The sequence below is a fragment of the Nannobrachium achirus genome (assembly GCF_963921795.1).
Source record: "Nannobrachium achirus genome assembly, chromosome: 11".
Classification (NCBI taxonomy): Eukaryota; Metazoa; Chordata; class Actinopteri; order Myctophiformes; family Myctophidae; genus Nannobrachium; species Nannobrachium achirus.
The window spans coordinates 54,946,410-54,964,251 of NC_137820.1; the positions used below are offsets into that span (position 1 = coordinate 54,946,410).

Here is a 17,842-nt window from a genome sequence, read left to right on the forward strand (position 1 = left end):
TAAACCTTATTAATTTCACCGGGGAAATTCAGTTTCAGTTTACCTCATCTGATGGCTACTAAGGTGGCAACAAGACAACAAGAAGGAGGTGGAGAGGATGACAGATCTGCTACGTTACTGCTGTGGGAGGAGCAGAAGCCAAACACAGTTACTCTAGTCGCTGAATGCACACAAAGCTCAGCTCTGGTTTCATTACAGTTAACAGAGTGACCTGGGTGTAAACAGGTGTCTGATATCGGCATTCACTACAGGTAAATTATCTCCTTATGTTCTTTGATGTGTTTTTTTTGTCCTACGCCTACTTCCTGTTTATTCTGTTCACAGATGTATTAGACTTCTTTATATAGACTATCTATGGAGCACATGCCTATTTTACATTCTGAGTTAAATTAACAGTATTTTTCATGTGATGCTAGCTCACTAGAACCAAGTTAACCAAGTCAAATTCAAAAGTGAGAAGCAATTCTCCCATATTTTCCAGTTTAAAGGGGGTTAAGTTGTGTGTCTTTGTTATTAAAAAGTTTTTTTTGATATAAAGCAACAGTGGTCTTCCCACTATTATTCAAACCACATTAGTGGGTGGCATGCTACTACTATCTGCATGCTGGCAAATACATAACCTCCATTCAGAGGCTAGAACTACATTGATATGCACTCCTTTTAATAACCCACAAATTAGGCTTGGTAATTCTCAAATTATACTATTGCTACACCCCAGAAACAACTGGATGGGGATCAGTTCTTATTTCACAATGAGGTTCCAGTTCCTTTTTCTGAGATAATTTCACAGCAGGAATTGACAGACACCTGAATCAGGGAAGACCAATATTCCTTGCCTGTGCTTAATTGTCATGCTCATGCATGGTATTATGTCCAGTTGGTAATGTAGTGTTATGTGAAACCCATGTGCATGAATTATTTATACAAGCTGGCAGTCTTTAAACCAAATGTTTCTGTCACCATTTCAGTGTTCTTTAAACCTTTAATAACAGAGACATTGGTAAAGGGGTTCTCAGTGTTCTCCATTGAGTCACACTGTCCTGTGTAGGGATGGGACAATAATCGATATTATCGTTTATCGCAATAAAAAGCACTCACAACAATCGTATCGTGGAGATTTAATTTATCGTGAAATCGACCTCCGTCATGCACTGGGATCAATTTGCCTTTTATTTGCCAAGCTGCATATCACCACTTAAACCCTTTATAATTGTTATAACGGACCTGTAAATAACATACTTGATACAGTATTTTTTCTTTTTACTCTCTACCAAATCACCTTGCCAAAAAATATCTGATCTACAAGATCACAACGCGTCGCGTTGTTATGCGTTGTGAGCTTATAGATCTGCTACTTTTTGGCAAATGTTCCACCCCAGGATAATGGATGTTGGAGATATTTTGATTACCGCGATAATATCGTAAATCACGATTTCTTTGGTCACAATAATAGTGATATGAAATTTTCATACCGTCCCATCCCTAGTCCTGTGGTGTGTTTTTGTATCTTTTTTCTTTTTTACCATCATCCCTACTTTTGCTTTATTACGGTACTTAAAAAAAACATCATCCCTGATAAAGGCAGCACTTGCCAAATGGTTTGTAAAATAAAATAAAATAAAAACATGACTGTGAAACTGATGTTTAGATTTCTACGGCACGCTCCTCTTTCTGCACCTCTCCTACTTTGGCTGTATGCCATTGTGCACAACATATGGGTTGCATAAATCAAATCAAATCCATTTAATTGGAATTTGATTTGATTCAATTCAATTCTATCTAGCTCATTTCAGCTGGAATGACGTTTCTTTTGTTCTTTTAGTTTTTTGGGCTGTTCCATTTCAACTACTGTAGCCTTTCTCCTTTCTCTCATGTTTCAGTCATGGAGTTCATAGACCCCATCTTGGTCATAGCATCTTCACTCTACTCTCTCTGTGAGGAGGTCAAGGCCAACAAGAAACGGTGCCGTCGTCTGGCCCAGCGTGTGAAAGCGCTGGAGGAACTGTTGCTGGGGATCAAGCGAAAAGGAGCCGGTCAGACCTCTGCCGATGTAAAGAGGGTCCTTCGTGAGCTCAAGATCACACTGGAGTCTGCTACAGAGGTTGTTAAAGAATACACCTCTGATAGTTTCCTCAAGCGTATCACGAAGGCCTACAACCACGGTAACGAGTTTGAGAGTTTGAACGACCGTCTCAACGACGCATTCCAGGTGCTGTCCCTGGCTCTGCAGGTGGACCACAATCATAAACTATACAAGCTGTTCGAAGTAACTTCTCAGCGAGCAGAGGATGAAGCAGACAGGAACGAGGATCATGCTGAGCTGCAGAAAAGTGAGATGGGGGTCTTTTCACCTTTTACATATTAAGATGTTTTCCCAAGAAGTCTGATCATCGTATCTTGGACCCTTTGTGTACACTACAGGTCTTTCTTTTCACTCTGCAGGTGTCATGGTATTATGACAAAATCCACTCCTAAAATCCAGCATTTTAATCTAACATTGCTGATTTTACAAACATACTGACTTCATAGAGAATGACTTATCACTAGGGTCTGTTGGTAAGGTATTAATTGATGTTTCTATACAGTCTGCAGTGAGCCAGATTGGATCTTCCATGTAAATAAATAAAAAGAGGCGATATAGGAAAGCCTTTATGAAGTTAGTCTTTAATACCAACTGTAATTCACAGTGCTACAACTTATGGTGAAGAAACAGGATTCTACTCTAAAAGAGGTTCAAGACACTCTAAAAGAAGTCAAAGACATCAAACAGAATATGGAAACCATGAATGAAATCCGTAAGTAAACAACTTTAAAGTCAGTTGCCACGTCTTGTTCAACTGTAACACATTACATTGACATTTTACCCAAATAAAAAGTCCCCATGGATGACATTTGGTCCCAGCCTTCAGTGGAACTGTTTCTCCCATAGTTACTTGTTTGTTAGACATTTGGTCATAATATTTTGTATAGGCTTTTTGAATCACTGGCCAACCAAGATAAAATATTAGATCAATGGGATCAATGATCAAACAAAATAAATTAGTTTGTGCAAGATTATGGATATGTGTAATATAATGTGTATTACACCAACTACCTTTTTTCACATATTAATTTAGTACTTCTTATGCTCCCTTATTCCTCATCTACCAGCACCTGACAAAAAAGAGGGTGAGTCCCTCTGTTGTGCTCTGACTTATACGCTTGTTTTTTCAATGACATGCACCTTTCTCTGTTGATGGTTTAACCTCAGAAGAACCCTAACTTATGCATGCTAGTTTGCTGTGATGTTGATCACTAATGTAGCCTTTTCATCTTGCCCGAATTACTAGCTCTGTAATGGCAACTGGACTTAGATTTCATATTTGACTAACTGTTATGCTCAATTGTAGCCTTGAATTTCTAGGCGTGGAAGTGGAATGTTGTGATGGATTATATTTCACTTTTCTCCTTCAATCCCATTGATGGTTTTGCCATCAACAGTCAAAAATCCCAGTGTTCCTCAAGACATCCGGGAGATTAAACCTGAGGAGCTGAAGCATGATAAAAAACCTTTCATGAAAACTTCAGACTCAGAATTCTACAAGGCAGAATACAAGAAATCTACTGTGGCCATCAAAAGATACACCTACCCAATGAGCACTAATCCAAGGTTTGTGGCACACTTTATCATTGATAAATAATATATATTCAATAATATAGGCAAATATTATGGCACCAAATAGATTAACATTGCTTGTCAGCAACAACGAGCAACAACGAATGACTGGATGTTAATCTGTTATGTATATTTCTCCCTAAAAGTGAAGTGAGGAAGTTATTTGAAAAGGAGATTCAAACCATGAGGCACTTCGAATCACCAAACATACTGCGAATGTTTGGCATCTGTGTCCAGAATGAGAAGGGTGAGTAGGCTTTTTACAATTTTAATTTTAATTTTGCACGGGAACAAAACAGTTTGGTGAATTGCTTTAGGGCGGCAAACATAGCCACGATCACAGTGTGATGTCCCCAATGTCTTCTCCCTTCCTGCAGGACTCAACCCAAACTACCTTATAGTTATGGAGTACTGTGAGAAGGGAAGTCTTAGACAAGTCTTGGACTCAAAATGTAAACTACCGTGGGACAGGAAAGCTAGCATGTGTTTAGATGCTGCACAAGGCCTCTACAGGTGAGTTCCCATGCAGTGGAAGTTTCGTGGTAGAGAAAAGCAAATCAATTCAGAATAATAATAATAGTTATATCTAATAATTAACACTGAGTACGAATTTGACTTGATGGGTTGACAAACATGGTAGGTTGCATGTTCAGTTAAAAACACAGTCAAGAAAATATCACTACGTCTACGGAAGAGAAGAAGAAGAAGAAGACACATGTAGAACAAGAAAGTTTTTGGCAGTGATACTGTGTGCAATATAATGTCGAGGCCCTAGACCTAGAGCGTTGCCTAGAGCCCTGCACCGTGTCTCTAGGCAGGGTTAAGCCACAACTTTTAGCTCTCTTAAACTTTGGTTCTGATGGGCGCCCGCTGGCCTACCGGTCCAGGCACATACCACATAGGCCCTGATGCCTGACAGTGTGTTGCAGGTTCAAGTCCCGATCCCAACGACCTTTGTTGGATGTCACTCCCCATCTCTCTCCCCATTTCCTGTCAGTCTACTGTCCTATCAATAAAGGCATAAAGAATATAAAACCCAACAAAATGACACCACAAATATCTGAAATGGACAAAAATGTGATAATCAAAATGTTGTAATGATGTTGACCCTGTGAATGTTTTGTACATGCAACGAACTGCAAATAAAAATTATGTTGAAAAAAATAAAGGCATAAAAGCCCCAAAACAAATCTTTAAACTTTGGTTCCGATAAATTACACTCACAATTATTGTTTCCTATTAGATTGCATCAAACAGAAGACACATCTAAAGTTCATGGGAATATTAACAGTGACAAGTTCCTGGTAGCTGAAGGGTTCAGAGTTAAGGTATGTATGAGGGAGTCAAATATAAAGTGTAGTGAAGGGATTCATTATGTTCTTGTTTGCATTCACCTTTTTTCATGGCTCAATACTTTAGATACATTATGATCATCTTTAAAATGTCTACATTTCTATATTTTAAAATGTTTAATGATACCTATCAGTGATTATCTGTTCTAACTAGCTGGATAGCTTGGAGCTGTCACAAACAGAGACGTCCCTGAGAAGGACAGAAAATCTTAAGGACCAAAAGCAAAGCTCCTTGCAGTACCGATCACCCGAGCAGCTGCAGAGCCTCAAACATCCATACTGCAGGGAATGTGAGATTTATAGGTCAGTACTCTGAACTGAACACCTGTAGTAACACTTAAGGTCAAAACAAATCTGCAGAATTCTTTACATGTACAAAAATAAATAAGTGAAACACATAAAAACTATAAAGTGCATGGCATAATCAATTAACATACCACCAAAACTGTACTTTGTTTTTTGCAGTCTCGGAATTGTCTTGTGGGAAATTGCAACCCGGAAGAAACCATTTTATGGTGTGTGTCCCGAAAACAGTGGTTAATGCAGACTGTACCTTTCAGTCTTTGCAATTACACAATCATCCTGATTACTTTTCATTACTTTGTTAATTATAACGATTTCTCCCGTAACAGATTGCTCCACAGATCTAGAGATATATAAGAGAGTGTGTGAGGACAAGCTAGGAGAACCACTTCCTGAGGATTGTCCTAAGCAGCTGAGAGAACTAATCAATGCCTGCCGTTCATATGATAGTTTCCACAGGCCAACTGCTGGAGGTAATTCTGTTTATCTTGTTTTGGATCCAACTTCCAAGTTGAGTGTTACCCTAATAGGCAGGGGTCTTCAACAGGGGGTCCGGGACACCTAGGGGGTCCTCAGAGTTACTACAGGGGGGCTGCCAAATCCTTGTGTGATAGGATAATTCTTTTAAATGAACAACTTGAACCCTCGCATCCCTATACTCTGATGATAGCTGATCTACAAGCTCTCAACGCCTCGCAGCGCGAGGTGTTGAGAGCTTGTAGATCAGCTATTTTTGTATCAAATAGGTTTGTATCAAATAGGTTTGGTGTAGAGGTAAAAAAGAACAGACCAAGTACAGAGTGAAACGTCAAGCTTGCTAAGTATCGACGATTTAAGATTTTAAGTGGTTAAGTGTCAAACTATTCTGTGAATCTATCTATGAAATCGATGAGAATCTCCATCACACATTTATACAATATTTAGAGGGGGTCCCTGCTTCATCTCTCTCTCAGCTAAGGGGTCCTTGGCCTGAAAACGTTGAAGACCCCTGCCCTATTAAAGGAACTGGGGATAAGTCAAATGTGAAAGGGAGGAGGGTTGACTTACCACAGGGATGATCTGATAGGCCATATGGGCATGGCCATTATGGTCAAACTCAACTTGTTATATTAAAAGCTCAGCCCTGTCTTTATGCATGGCTTTTTTACACATCCCAGTCTAAAAATGCATTTGGCAAAATTGTTTCTTTTGTTCATTATCACTCACACTACTGTTGCTGCATGCCTTTGGCAATTAATTTCATCTTGTGCCTTTTGGTGTTGTGATATAAGTGATATTTGTCTCTGTTCTGCAGCGCTGGTGGACAAACTACGCAAGGTGGTGGAGCAGTTGGAGGAGTAACAAGCCCACAGAAGAAGGAACACCATTGTGTTTATATACAGTACATGAATGTGTGGTATTGAGATGAACCTTTATACTATTTCAGTACAAACAATCTGTGTGGGCCTTTTTTCTATGCCCTAGATTTAACTCGTTTTTAATTTGACCCTTTAGCCTAGTAGGTCCCATCTAATTGCCTTTGCTGTTTTATGCCACGTTTTTAAGCCCTGTAGAGTGAATGCGCTATAAATAAAATGTTATTATTTCTATAGTTCGACTCCCGATCCCAACTACCTTTGCTGCGTGTCACTCCCCATCTCTCTCTCCCCATTTCCTGTTCCCTACTGTGCCCCAAAAAAATGTCTGATCTTGGTGAAAGATCTACTATCCTAAGCCCATTCAGGCCGGGTACACATTTTAGTGTATGGGAGGGGCAGTACATGTACAGTATGTTGCAACATATTTGTTTTTGTAGGCTAAATTCTGATTTAGGCCTAACTATAGGTTAGGCCTAACACTGTGTTTTATGCATTGTAGCCTATGCATAAAACACTAATGCATTAAAAATCTAAAATCTGATCTACCGGTATATAGGCTAGTTTACAATCATTTTACTTCAGTGATAGAATTACTTGGGGAAAACATTCAGTGTGTGATTATATTACATTTACAATATATTATGGTAATGAGGGTAACGCTTTTTGATTTTAAAAGCAGCATAGGTCTAGATAGGGTTTAGCAGAGCCGTATTTTGATTTCAAGTATTGCGCTTGTTTTTGGACTGGTTTTATTGGCCATTGAACTGCTTTGACACCTGTGAACCTTGGACATATTCTAGACATATTAACAGGTTTAGAGGTGTGTCAGTAGTAGTTTCACTTCCGGACTGCTCCCTGGAGGCTGGATGTGTCTTGCTTCAGCTCAGAAACCCTCTCTAAAGACATTTCTCCATCTTTTCTCCAAACAATTTCTAAAATTCAATTATGGATGCCAAGTTGTTTCACCAGCCAGAGCTAATTCCCCTGCAGTCCAAGGTAAGATCAACATAATATATGGAGGCAAAGGCTTCGGTAAAAAATTGACAAACCACAATGGAGTGTAGCCATACAATTGTAACTATTGTAAGATACACCTCCTGCTTCAGGAGTGATGCCTATGTGCCTCCGGGTAATAGCTGAACCAGCTGTAGGTATCCATCTTGAACTTGTATCCTAATTAAGTAATATAACAAAAATGCTATGAAAATACAATTACTCAAAAATACCTTGCCAAAGTGTATCTCCAAAACTCCCACTGTCATAATGCTTATCTCTGCTTGAAGCCAACTGTTTGTATAAACTAGTCGGAGTCTTGCAGATACACTTTGATATTATATATTGTGTGATTTTATTCATATCGTTTTTCTTTTTTTGTTATTGTTTTATAGGCTACTAATGTTTAGGACTAACAATGCTGGTGGCAACCAAATGAAATGTTATTTCATAATGTTATGTGTGTTCTATAATAGAAAGGAGTGGGACACTAGTACCAACAAACACTCACTGTTTTCCTCAAATTTTAAACTTGTGCCATCAACAGATCAACTAGAGACTGTCTTGTTGGGCTTTGTTATTTACTCTATAGGGCTATGTGCAGGTTTATGGCTGGGGTGTATAGGTTTACACTGGGCCATTAATCATTAACCTGGGAAGGCTGGGATGGATTTGAATTATGTGTTTACTGAGTTCATTTAATCATTTCATTTGACCTTTTATTTGTGCATTGGTATTTCTTCTATATAGTTTGTTTGCTGTGGAGTGCTGTTGGGTTAGAAGCTCTTTAGTAGGCCCCAAAGCCTTTTCCCCCATATTGTTTCATGTTTCATTAATGTCTTTTTTAGACACAATATCCATGAGATCACTAATAGCAATTGGCTCTGACTTGCAGGGGCAAAGTACATATCAGATACCTTCAACCTTGAGAGTAAAATAACATCTATATAAAATCAAGATATTCTGGGTGGCACAAGGTTAAAGTTCCTGCCCACCACTAGCCCACACTGAATCCTCCATGGGGCATCTGGCTTGTCCGGGCGCTCCAATTGAACACAACTGGTAGTTGTGCAACGGAAGCACTGAAAACGATCCAGGATTAAAGCGGACGCGCTGTAGAGAGAATATTTTTGGATAGACAAAGTATAAAATAGGGTTAAGTAGTGATGTAGTGATGCTACATTAAAATGTTTTGCTGGGGACCCCCTGGAACCCTTTCACTGGCCAGAACCACTGACCTATACTGACTGCTATTTAATTTGAATGTAATATTTAGGACATTGTTGTCTCTGTTTTGTATTATGTAGAACAGCAGGCTCCAGCATCCAGAGGTGGACAGTATCAGGGATGGCCCTCCACCCAGAGATTACCTGATCTGGTCCCTCATTAACTTTGTGTACATCAACCCATGCTGCCTCGCCCTGCCAGCTCTCTGCTGGTCCATCAAGGTGAGCTTAGACAGGACTCTTCTTATTGTGTTTATTGCTTTTAAAATATTCAAATGTATTTATTTATTTACTTTTTAATTTACTTGTTTATTTAATTTTACTTCTTGTTCATATATTTTAATGTATGGTTTATTAGGCCTATTATAAAGGCTAAATAATGTACTTAGACCTAATAATCGTAATGATGATGATGATGATGATTATCAATCTCATTATCATTAGTGCAGTCTGGCTAACCGTCGTCAAATAAAAGGGAACGCCCTCTCTGTTTGTTCCTCTTCATTTGATGATGTATCAGAGTCTGCCTTGAGAGATTATCATTAGTGTGGTTGCACAACAGGGGCAACACATTATAGTTCTAGTGTAGCTTTATTTATTTATTCTAGATAAACAATCCAGACTATAAATAGGAAAATGCAAAAAGTCCATTGAGTTCAATGGAGGAGTGCTTGCAAGCTTGAGGATTGGTCGAGCTTCACATTACATTTTGGCTTTCCAGCCTTTAAATAGGCAACCACACTCGCAAATTTCCCAAAATTGCATCTTTCTTGTTCTAGTCTGGAACACAAACATTGCGTAAACATAGCCAATCAGGAAGCAGCATTCTCGGTGACGTCAGCATTATAGAGTAAGTCCATTCATTGAGTTCAATGGAGGAGTGGTGCCAGCTCGAGGATTGGTCACGTTACACATGACAATCTAGCTACCCAGACAATAAATAGGCAACCACACTTGCAATTTCCAATTGCATCTTTTTTAGTTAGTGTAGTTGCCCAACAGGGCAACACAATATAGTCCAAGGGAAACTTTATAGACTTCTATGGTAACTGTTTATAGACTTCTAGGATAACTTTTTATAAACTTCTAGGGTAACTTTTCCACTTTCCGGAATCAATAGGGAATCAATGGAAGTGGGAATCAGTAGGAAATCAATGGGAGTGGGAATCAATAGGGAATCAATTGGTCGAGCTTCAAATGACAGTTAGCTTACTGTAGAATATAGTCAGCCACCGTCAGCAACCACACTCGCAACTTTCAAATTGCATCTTTCTACTTATTATTACAGTTGCATAAGGGTTCCAGTGACCAGCAGACTGTGGTTACATGTACAGGCCAATGTGATGAAATGTGAGGTTAGTTGACTTTCTGTCTATGAATAAAGGTTAATAACTAACTCTGTTGTGTGTGTTGTGTTGTGTTGTGTTGTGTGTTGTGGTGTGGCGTGGTGTGGTGTGATGTGTTGCAGGCCAGAGACAGGCTCCAGCATGGGGATGTGGAGGGGGCCAGGTCACTGGGACGTAAAGCCTGTTGGATGAACGGCGCCCTCACCGCAATCTTCATCATCATCGTCATCACCAGCACCATTGCGTTATGGCTTTCCTTTCGAGCCGTAACACTGATGGTAACTGGTTTCCTTCAGAATTTGTTGGGAAACAGAAACGGTACTCACCACAGTGTTACATAGACCATGTGTGGTTCTCAAAGTGGGGTACAGGGACCCTCAGCGTGCCTTGAGGCTGGGGGTTCCAGAATGGGAGATTCATAGACTTGTTTAAACAGCACTAGCATTGTGTTTTGTTGTTTTGTTTGTTTGTTGTTTACACATTATCTTTTCTATTAATATGTTGGATTCATTTTTTAACCACTTAAACCCTCAATAAAAGTAAACTTGACCTTTGCTCTTTTTTCTTTCTACATCAAATGTATTTTCCCAAAATAGCTATTTTCCCCACGTTTCATGTGGTTAAAGTAAGAAAGAAAAGAAGAAAATAAAGGTTCCACTCACACCTTACCCCCTGAAGAAACTCTGAGGACCCCATAGGCATAGGCGAAGACACATGCTCAACAGATTCCATGTTAGTGTTACAGCACTTTTTTTTTTGGTGACCTAACAAACGACGCTGAAGAGATTAATACGAATATTCCTATTAGATTTATCTTTAATATAAATGTTTCCCCCACAAATGTCATCTCAAATGTATGAACATCTGTAAGGTTGACATCTTAAAAAACAACAATAAAAACTACTTGTGTTATGGGAGTCATACCTTTTATCAAATATTCTGCTAACTATTCTACAAAATAGTTAGCAAATGCTTTTTTTTTTTTTTTTTTTTTTTTTTTTTAGGTAAACCTGTTTCTCTCTCTACGTTTGCTCTTGGGTGATTCATGGAAAAGTGTAAAAGCCCTGTTAGCTACTCCTTACACCCAACCAAACTAATGTACGGTAGTTTGAAGTGACTGACATTTCTATCTGGCAATCTCACTATTGGGGCAAAGATTGGGGTTAGAACGGTGAAGAATGTTTTGTTTTTATTAGTTGGGAGGCCCTCCCATGAGAGAAGGGACCCAGAGGAAAGGGTATTGTGTCACCAAAATCAGTAGGGTTCATCTGTCTTTACAAAAATTATGAGATGCAAAGTTGATATTATTCTAACGGGTACTCTTCATCAGATACCAGTAGTCTTGGTGAATGTTTACGCCCCAAACTGGGACGATGCCAGATTTGCGAACAACCTTTTGTCATCTCTTCCCAACTTAGATACTCACCGCCTCATTTTTGGGGGAGATCTGAATTCAGCGATGAACCCTGCATTAGACAAATCAAACCCTAAAATTCAACAACAATCGGCTATGGCTAAAGCCTTTGATGTGTTCATGAAGGAAAATGGTTGTGTTGATCCCTGGAGAGAGAGAAACCCTCAAACAAAAGGATTCTCCTTTTTCTCAAATGTGCACAAAACATTTACTCGAATTGACTACTTTTTTGTTGATCAGTCTTTCCTGCCAGCCGTTGAATTATGTGATTATACGGCTATAGTCATTTCAGACCATGCAGCTATACAACTTGATATAAATTTCTCTAACTGTCAAAGGGAAAGACCCTTATGGCGTTTCAATTCATTGCTTTTGTCTGAAAAAAAGTTCTGCGACTACATTTCCAGCTCGATCGACACTTTTATTATTACAAACAAAACGGAAGACACTTCTGCCTCCATTTTATGGGAATCGTTGAAGGCTTTTCTCAGAGGCCAAATAATTTCATACTCAATATCATCCAACAAGGCCAAACAACAAAAATTTGACGGTTTATGTAAGGACGTCGCTGATTTGGACAAACTCATAGTGTCAAACCCTACCCCAGAGTTATGTAAAAAGAGGCTCGACCTTCAGAATAAAGTTAATTTACTGACTACAACGACCGCTGAGAAGCTACTAACTAGATCGAAGGGACGGTATTACGAACATGGAGATAAATGCAGCCGCCTTTTAGCACACCAACTTAGGCGGCAAGCTGCCACCCGGCAGATCTTGCAGATAAAAGATGGCTCTAATACACTACAGACAACTCCCTCTGGAATCAACCAGGCATTTGCTAGTTTTTATTCCACTCTCTACAAATCGGAGTCTCCAAACGACCCATCTGATGCAACAGCATTTCTTTCAAATCTCAATTTCCCTAAACTCGACTTAGCCGAGGCAGAGCGGATAGATAAACCTTTAGCTCTAACGGAGCTAACTGAGGCCATTAAATTAATGCAGAGCAATAAATCTCCAGGCCCGGACGGCTACCCTTCAGAATTTTATAAAACATTTAGCGAAAAACTTTCTCCTCTACTGCTCGACATGTACAACGAATCCTTGACTAATGGAGCTCTTCCGCCAACTCTAACACAGGCAACTATCTCCCTTATTCTCAAAAAAGATAAAGACCCAACTAGCTGTGGATCTTATAGACCTATTTCCTTGCTAAATGTTGATAGTAAGATTTTGGCTAAGACACTTGCCATTAGACTGGAGATGCAAAGTTGACATTTCGGGCAGAGGTTTGTGCTAGAGGCAACTAGCCTGCAAACCATAGGAATCTGCAGTGATAGGCCCATGTCAGGCTAAAGGCTCTTTTCCACCGGCAGCGATAACGATGACGATAACGATTTAAAAAAGTGGGTTTTCAATTGAAGTGGATCGGCAGCATCCACCCAACACCGATAAAGACAACGATAGCCGACAACTACATCGTTAGGATAAACAACGATGTGGTTAAGATCACAGTGATATGGAACTGGGTCTCTGACAAACAGCTCGAGGTGCGCTCTGAGCGAGCGGCTGTTAATTGGCGCCTCTTCACATTGATGTCCGATAACTTTATCGGACATCAATGTGAAGGCATAATTATCGCTGTGATATTTTATGGCTATCGTCATCGTTATCGCTGCCGGTGGAAAAGGGCCTTAAGAGACAACGTCATGATGTCACCCAAATTGTTTAGGGTTCATCCACCACACACAGCATAGCAAGTGCACTGCATGAGCAAGTTGAACAGTCTACTTTTAGAGTAGTGGCCTATGGGTGGCCTTAAAGGAAAGGCCATGGGGATCCCCTAAATGTGTGGGGCTCATTCTCTGAGGAGAAGAAAAGTGTACGGGTGGACAGATGGATGGGCTGCAATAAGCTGCTACTAGGATGAGAAATACACAAAGTACAAGCATTTGCAATTTATTTTTTCTTTATTTAAAGTTTACAAATACATAAGTGTGTACATAATTGAGTGTGTTTGTGCGTCTGTGCGTGTATGTGGCTCATTCATCTCTCCGTGTGTCTTTTTCCTCGGTGGTGGTGCTTGCGCTGTCACTCAGGTTGCTGTCTGTTGTCGACTCACTCTGCTCCCCGCTCTCACTGGCTGCAAACTGCACTCTCCTCCTACCCCTCTGTACACACACGCACACACGGACGCACGCACGCACACGCACACACACACACACACACACACACACACACACACACACACACACACACACACACACACACACACACACACACAGATAAGTACTTTGGTCACAATAACAAATAGCCTATGTCAGGGGTCTTCAACATTTTCAGGCCAAGGACCCCTTAGTTAAGAGAGAGATGAAGCGGACTTCTCATAGATTCCATATAGTTTCATTGTTTGACAGCACAATCGTCAGTGTATTTTGGATTCATGTCAATTTGTTTCTTCAGATATTTAACCACTTGAACCGTCCTTTCACTCTGTACTTAGTCTGCTCTTTTTCCCCTCTACACCAAAGCTCTTTGCCTAAAATAGCCAATCTGCGAGGCGTTGCGAGGCGTTGTGAGCTTGTAGATCTGCTATTTTTGGCTAAAGTTCTCAGAATATGGATGCTAGGGTTCAAGTAGTTAATATGAAAAAGGAGAAAAAGGTTTCTATCACTCAAAGATTTGAAGGACCCCCTGTAGTAACTCTGAGGGCCACCTAGGGGTCCCGGAACCCCTGTTGAAGACCCATGGCCTATATATTTTGGACACTGTCTGAACCTTGTTTTTCCTTGGGTAGCGGGCGATGTCTTCACGTCTTCGCTCCACCCTCTCCCACTCGTCCAGCCACACACCGCGCCGGTACTCTGACTGGCGGGCGGAGATGCGGTGGTGGATGGCCTGGTTCTGAACACACACCTGGAGCATCTCCTCTCTGCGCTTCTCCCTGTTCAGACTGACACACAGCACAACTGTCTGTCACACCACCTTCCAGGGGCGTCACGAGGGGGGGGGGGGGGGGGGTAGTGGGACTGGGTTACTAGGGAACATTTGTAACTCAAAATTTGCTTCTGGAGGGGTCCCTAGAGCTTGTAGTTCTGCTATTTTTTGAAAATCTTGTACATTTGTGCTTCAGTTTGAGCTGAACATGTGCAGGTATATCCATGCCTCTTGTATCCACTGTGGGCAAAGCAGAGCTCGGGGACTGCCCCATAGGTCGAACTCCCGTTGGGTTGAACAGCGTCAGCAGGTTAGATAATCACCCGCGAGCGTCGGCAGGTTAGATAATCACCCGCGTCATGGTTACTGAGGTTAGGTTTAGGGTTAGGGTTAGAGTTAGGCATAGTTTTGCTGAGGTTAAGATTAGGGTTTGGGTTAGAGTTTGGTGGTCAATCCAAAGGGTGTTCGACCTAATGACATGTTACCGCAGAGCTCACCTGGACAGGTAAAAACTGGTTATTGACAGCTACTGTGAAAGGATTCATGTGGATAAGACAGACTATTGGACAGGTATTCAAAGACTTGCACAAATGTTCAAGATTTTTCAAAAACACAGATCCATGATGCATACTGTACACTCACAGTCACATCTCAGTGACACAACAGGAGTGGTCACTGGTCCCATCAAACATTCAGAAGGAGCCAGCAGGGAGCCCATGTCACCATGGCAACACATAAACACCTGGCACCGGGTCAAACCTGAGGAGGCGGAGCGTGCCATACCATCTCATTGCAGCTCCTTTCCAGGGTTCTTTATTGGTGGTAACATGAGTGCATACTGTTTGTACGCTCAGTGTAATTGTCTGGTCCAGGGACGTGCAGAGAATGTTAGAGAGGCAGGGGCTGAAATTTCTAAAAGGGCCTTTTGGTAAAAATATTGAAAATAGCAGACCTCCTAATATAGCAGCTTGGAGGTCGGCTATTTTCGATACTTGATACCACCCTGAACTAAGCATAATCAAGTCAATACTGGAGATGTGGCGTAACGGCATGGTTTTCTACACAGAGAGGGCAATTCTTTCAACATAAGATGCTGCATTCAAGTTCAGGAGAGTTTTGACAAGGCAATTCTCTTGAATGCTGCCTTCAGGTATGGAATGGAAAGAGGGCATTTGCATTTCTTTCACCATCGTGAAAACTGCATGCATTCATGGTCTGGAGAGGGCACTTTTTACAGACAGATAAAAGGGCAGGGGCTCAAGCCCCCTTTGATGTCTATGTGTGCACGTGCCTGGAAACATGAGTGCATAATGTTTGTCAGCTCAGTGTAATTGTCGGGTTTATCTTCACAATGTTTATGGTTTGCTGAAACCTTAACCTACCTTAACCGAGACGCCCTGACCTGGACTTCTCGTAACAGCCTCGTGAGCAAACAGCAACCTTCTTTGAACAAATACCGAACAGGAAAACAGTAGATTCGTCATCTGTGTTAAGGTTCTGTTTTAAATCTACAGATGGTGGTTAGTTGGCTTCCTCCTCTGTGTATAGACTGTGTATCTCAGTTGTAATTTAGGGGAGTCGTTCCTCTTACAAGCAGACCACAGCGGAGACAGGAGTGCGTAGTGGTTAAGCCCTCCTAATCTATACTGTATGTAGCCTTAACTGCTCAAGTATCAAATCACATCGATTAAAGCATTCCCTCTAAGCTTTTCTAAATGAACTAAATGGAAAATAAGCAAAAGGAGTGAACTGCCATGTTTCATTTTTTAAAACAGCCTGTTGGCTCACTTACCGGTATGTTGACATAGCATAACTCATGACCAGCGATGAATCTCAACTAAATGCTCTGTCCCTCCCTGTCCACTTCAGGCACGTGCACACATAGACATCAAAGGGGGCTTGAGCCCCTGCCCTTTTACCCATCTATAAAAGGTATACCCTCTCTAGACCATGAATGCAGTTTTTACTATGGTGAAAGGAATGCAAATGCCCCCTTTCCATGCCATACCTGAAGGCAGCATTCAAGAGAATTGCCTTGTCCAAACACTCCTGAACTTGAATGCAGCATCTCATGCTGAAATATTTGTCCTCTCTGTGTAGAAATCCATGCCTTAAGCCACATCTCCAGTATTCACTTGATTATGCTTAGTTCAATGTGGTATCAAGCAATGAAAATAGCCAACCTCCAAGCTCACGATGAGTTGTGAGCTTGAAGGTCTGCTATTTCTCATATTTTCACCAAAAGGACCTTTTAGAAATTTCAGCCCCTGCCTCTCTAACATTCTCTGCATGTCCCTGGTCCACTTTCTCTCTCCTCTCGTCCTCTGCATTAAAGCAGAGACACCAATACATCCAATAAAGCAGAGACACGTTGACAAAAGGACCTTCATAAACCCAATGACCCAGTACATGCTAAAATCCTGAGTTAAAGTTAAAATAATAAACCCTATCCACGAGTTTCCAACGCCCCATAGTGCATTGCGCAGACGTCTGCACCGAGCTTCCAGCGCCGATTTACAAGCTCACAACGGGTTGCATCTGCGACGCGACGTGAGCTTGTATGTCTGCTGTTAAACCCGGAAGTTTGGTCCCGATAGTCTCCAGTAAACTCCCGCGGAAACTTGTGGATATACTGTACTAAGTTGACAGGAGTCCCACGGGGGTCTATGCTCGGTCTACTCCTTCTTTTCACTCTACACCAAATGTTGTATAGCCGAAACTAGCTGATCTACAAGTTCACAAGGCGTTTCAAAGCAACATGTTGTGAGCTTGTAGATCAGACTAATTTCACAGAATGTTCACACCCAGATTAGGGACGCTAGGTTCATGTAATTAAATCGACACTGATAATTTTAGTCTGTAGAAGACTTGAAATACCTTCTGATCTGGTAGTGGTTCCTGTGGTCCACCACACCTTTAGAGCGCACAATGTCAGACAGTTTGGAGGCCAGGATCCTGTTGTCTCTGTCAATCGCCGACAGCTTCTCATCCTGCAGCTACACCACGCACGCACGCACGCACGCACGCACGCACGCACGCACGCACGCACGCACGCACGCACGCACGCACACACACACACACACACACACACACACACACACACACACACACACACACACACACACACACACACACACACACACACACACACACACACACACACACACACACACAGGTATTACATTACTTCATGAGCGGTGCTAATCGCTTAAATGCGTGGCTTTGTGTTTTTCCAAGGATTTTCCCATTGGATGATAT

General features: G+C 41.2%; 2 protein-coding genes across 2 annotated transcripts; both read left to right on the forward strand.

The window, feature by feature from the left end:
* Positions 1 to 1,882: 1,882 nt before the first annotated feature.
* LOC308294472 (mixed lineage kinase domain-like protein) lies at positions 1,883 to 6,651 on the forward strand (the record flags this gene model as incomplete). The annotated part of the gene is made up of 8 exons (XM_080737206.1): positions 1,883 to 2,330; positions 3,481 to 3,649; positions 3,802 to 3,902; positions 4,033 to 4,168; positions 4,899 to 4,983; positions 5,162 to 5,297; positions 5,652 to 5,783; positions 6,605 to 6,651. 8 exons carry the CDS (start codon positions 1,883 to 1,885, stop codon positions 6,649 to 6,651), a joined length of 1,254 nt encoding a protein of 417 aa, XP_080593332.1.
* An 873-nt stretch (positions 6,652 to 7,524) lies between these two features.
* Positions 7,525 to 10,782, forward strand: LOC308294100 (interferon-induced transmembrane protein 5-like). Its single transcript, XM_080736823.1, has 3 exons — positions 7,525 to 7,664; positions 8,969 to 9,109; positions 10,356 to 10,782. The coding sequence occupies exons 1-3, from the start codon at positions 7,614 to 7,616 to the stop codon at positions 10,572 to 10,574; spliced, it is 411 nt and encodes a 136-aa protein (XP_080592949.1). The 5' UTR covers positions 7,525 to 7,613; the 3' UTR covers positions 10,575 to 10,782.
* The last annotated feature ends 7,060 nt before the right edge of the window (positions 10,783 to 17,842 follow it).

Excerpts from the sequence above, each read along its gene's own strand:
- LOC308294100 (XM_080736823.1), top strand. The coding sequence starts at position 7,614 with ATGGATGCCAAGTTGTTTCACCAGCCAGAGCTAATTCCCCTGCAGTCC. Across the intron at positions 7,665-8,968 it reads TAATTCCCCTGCAGTCCAAG|AACAGCAGGCTCCAGCATCC; the intron begins GTAAGATCAACA and ends TGTATTATGTAG. Across the intron at positions 9,110-10,355 it reads CTCTCTGCTGGTCCATCAAG|GCCAGAGACAGGCTCCAGCA; the intron begins GTGAGCTTAGAC and ends GATGTGTTGCAG.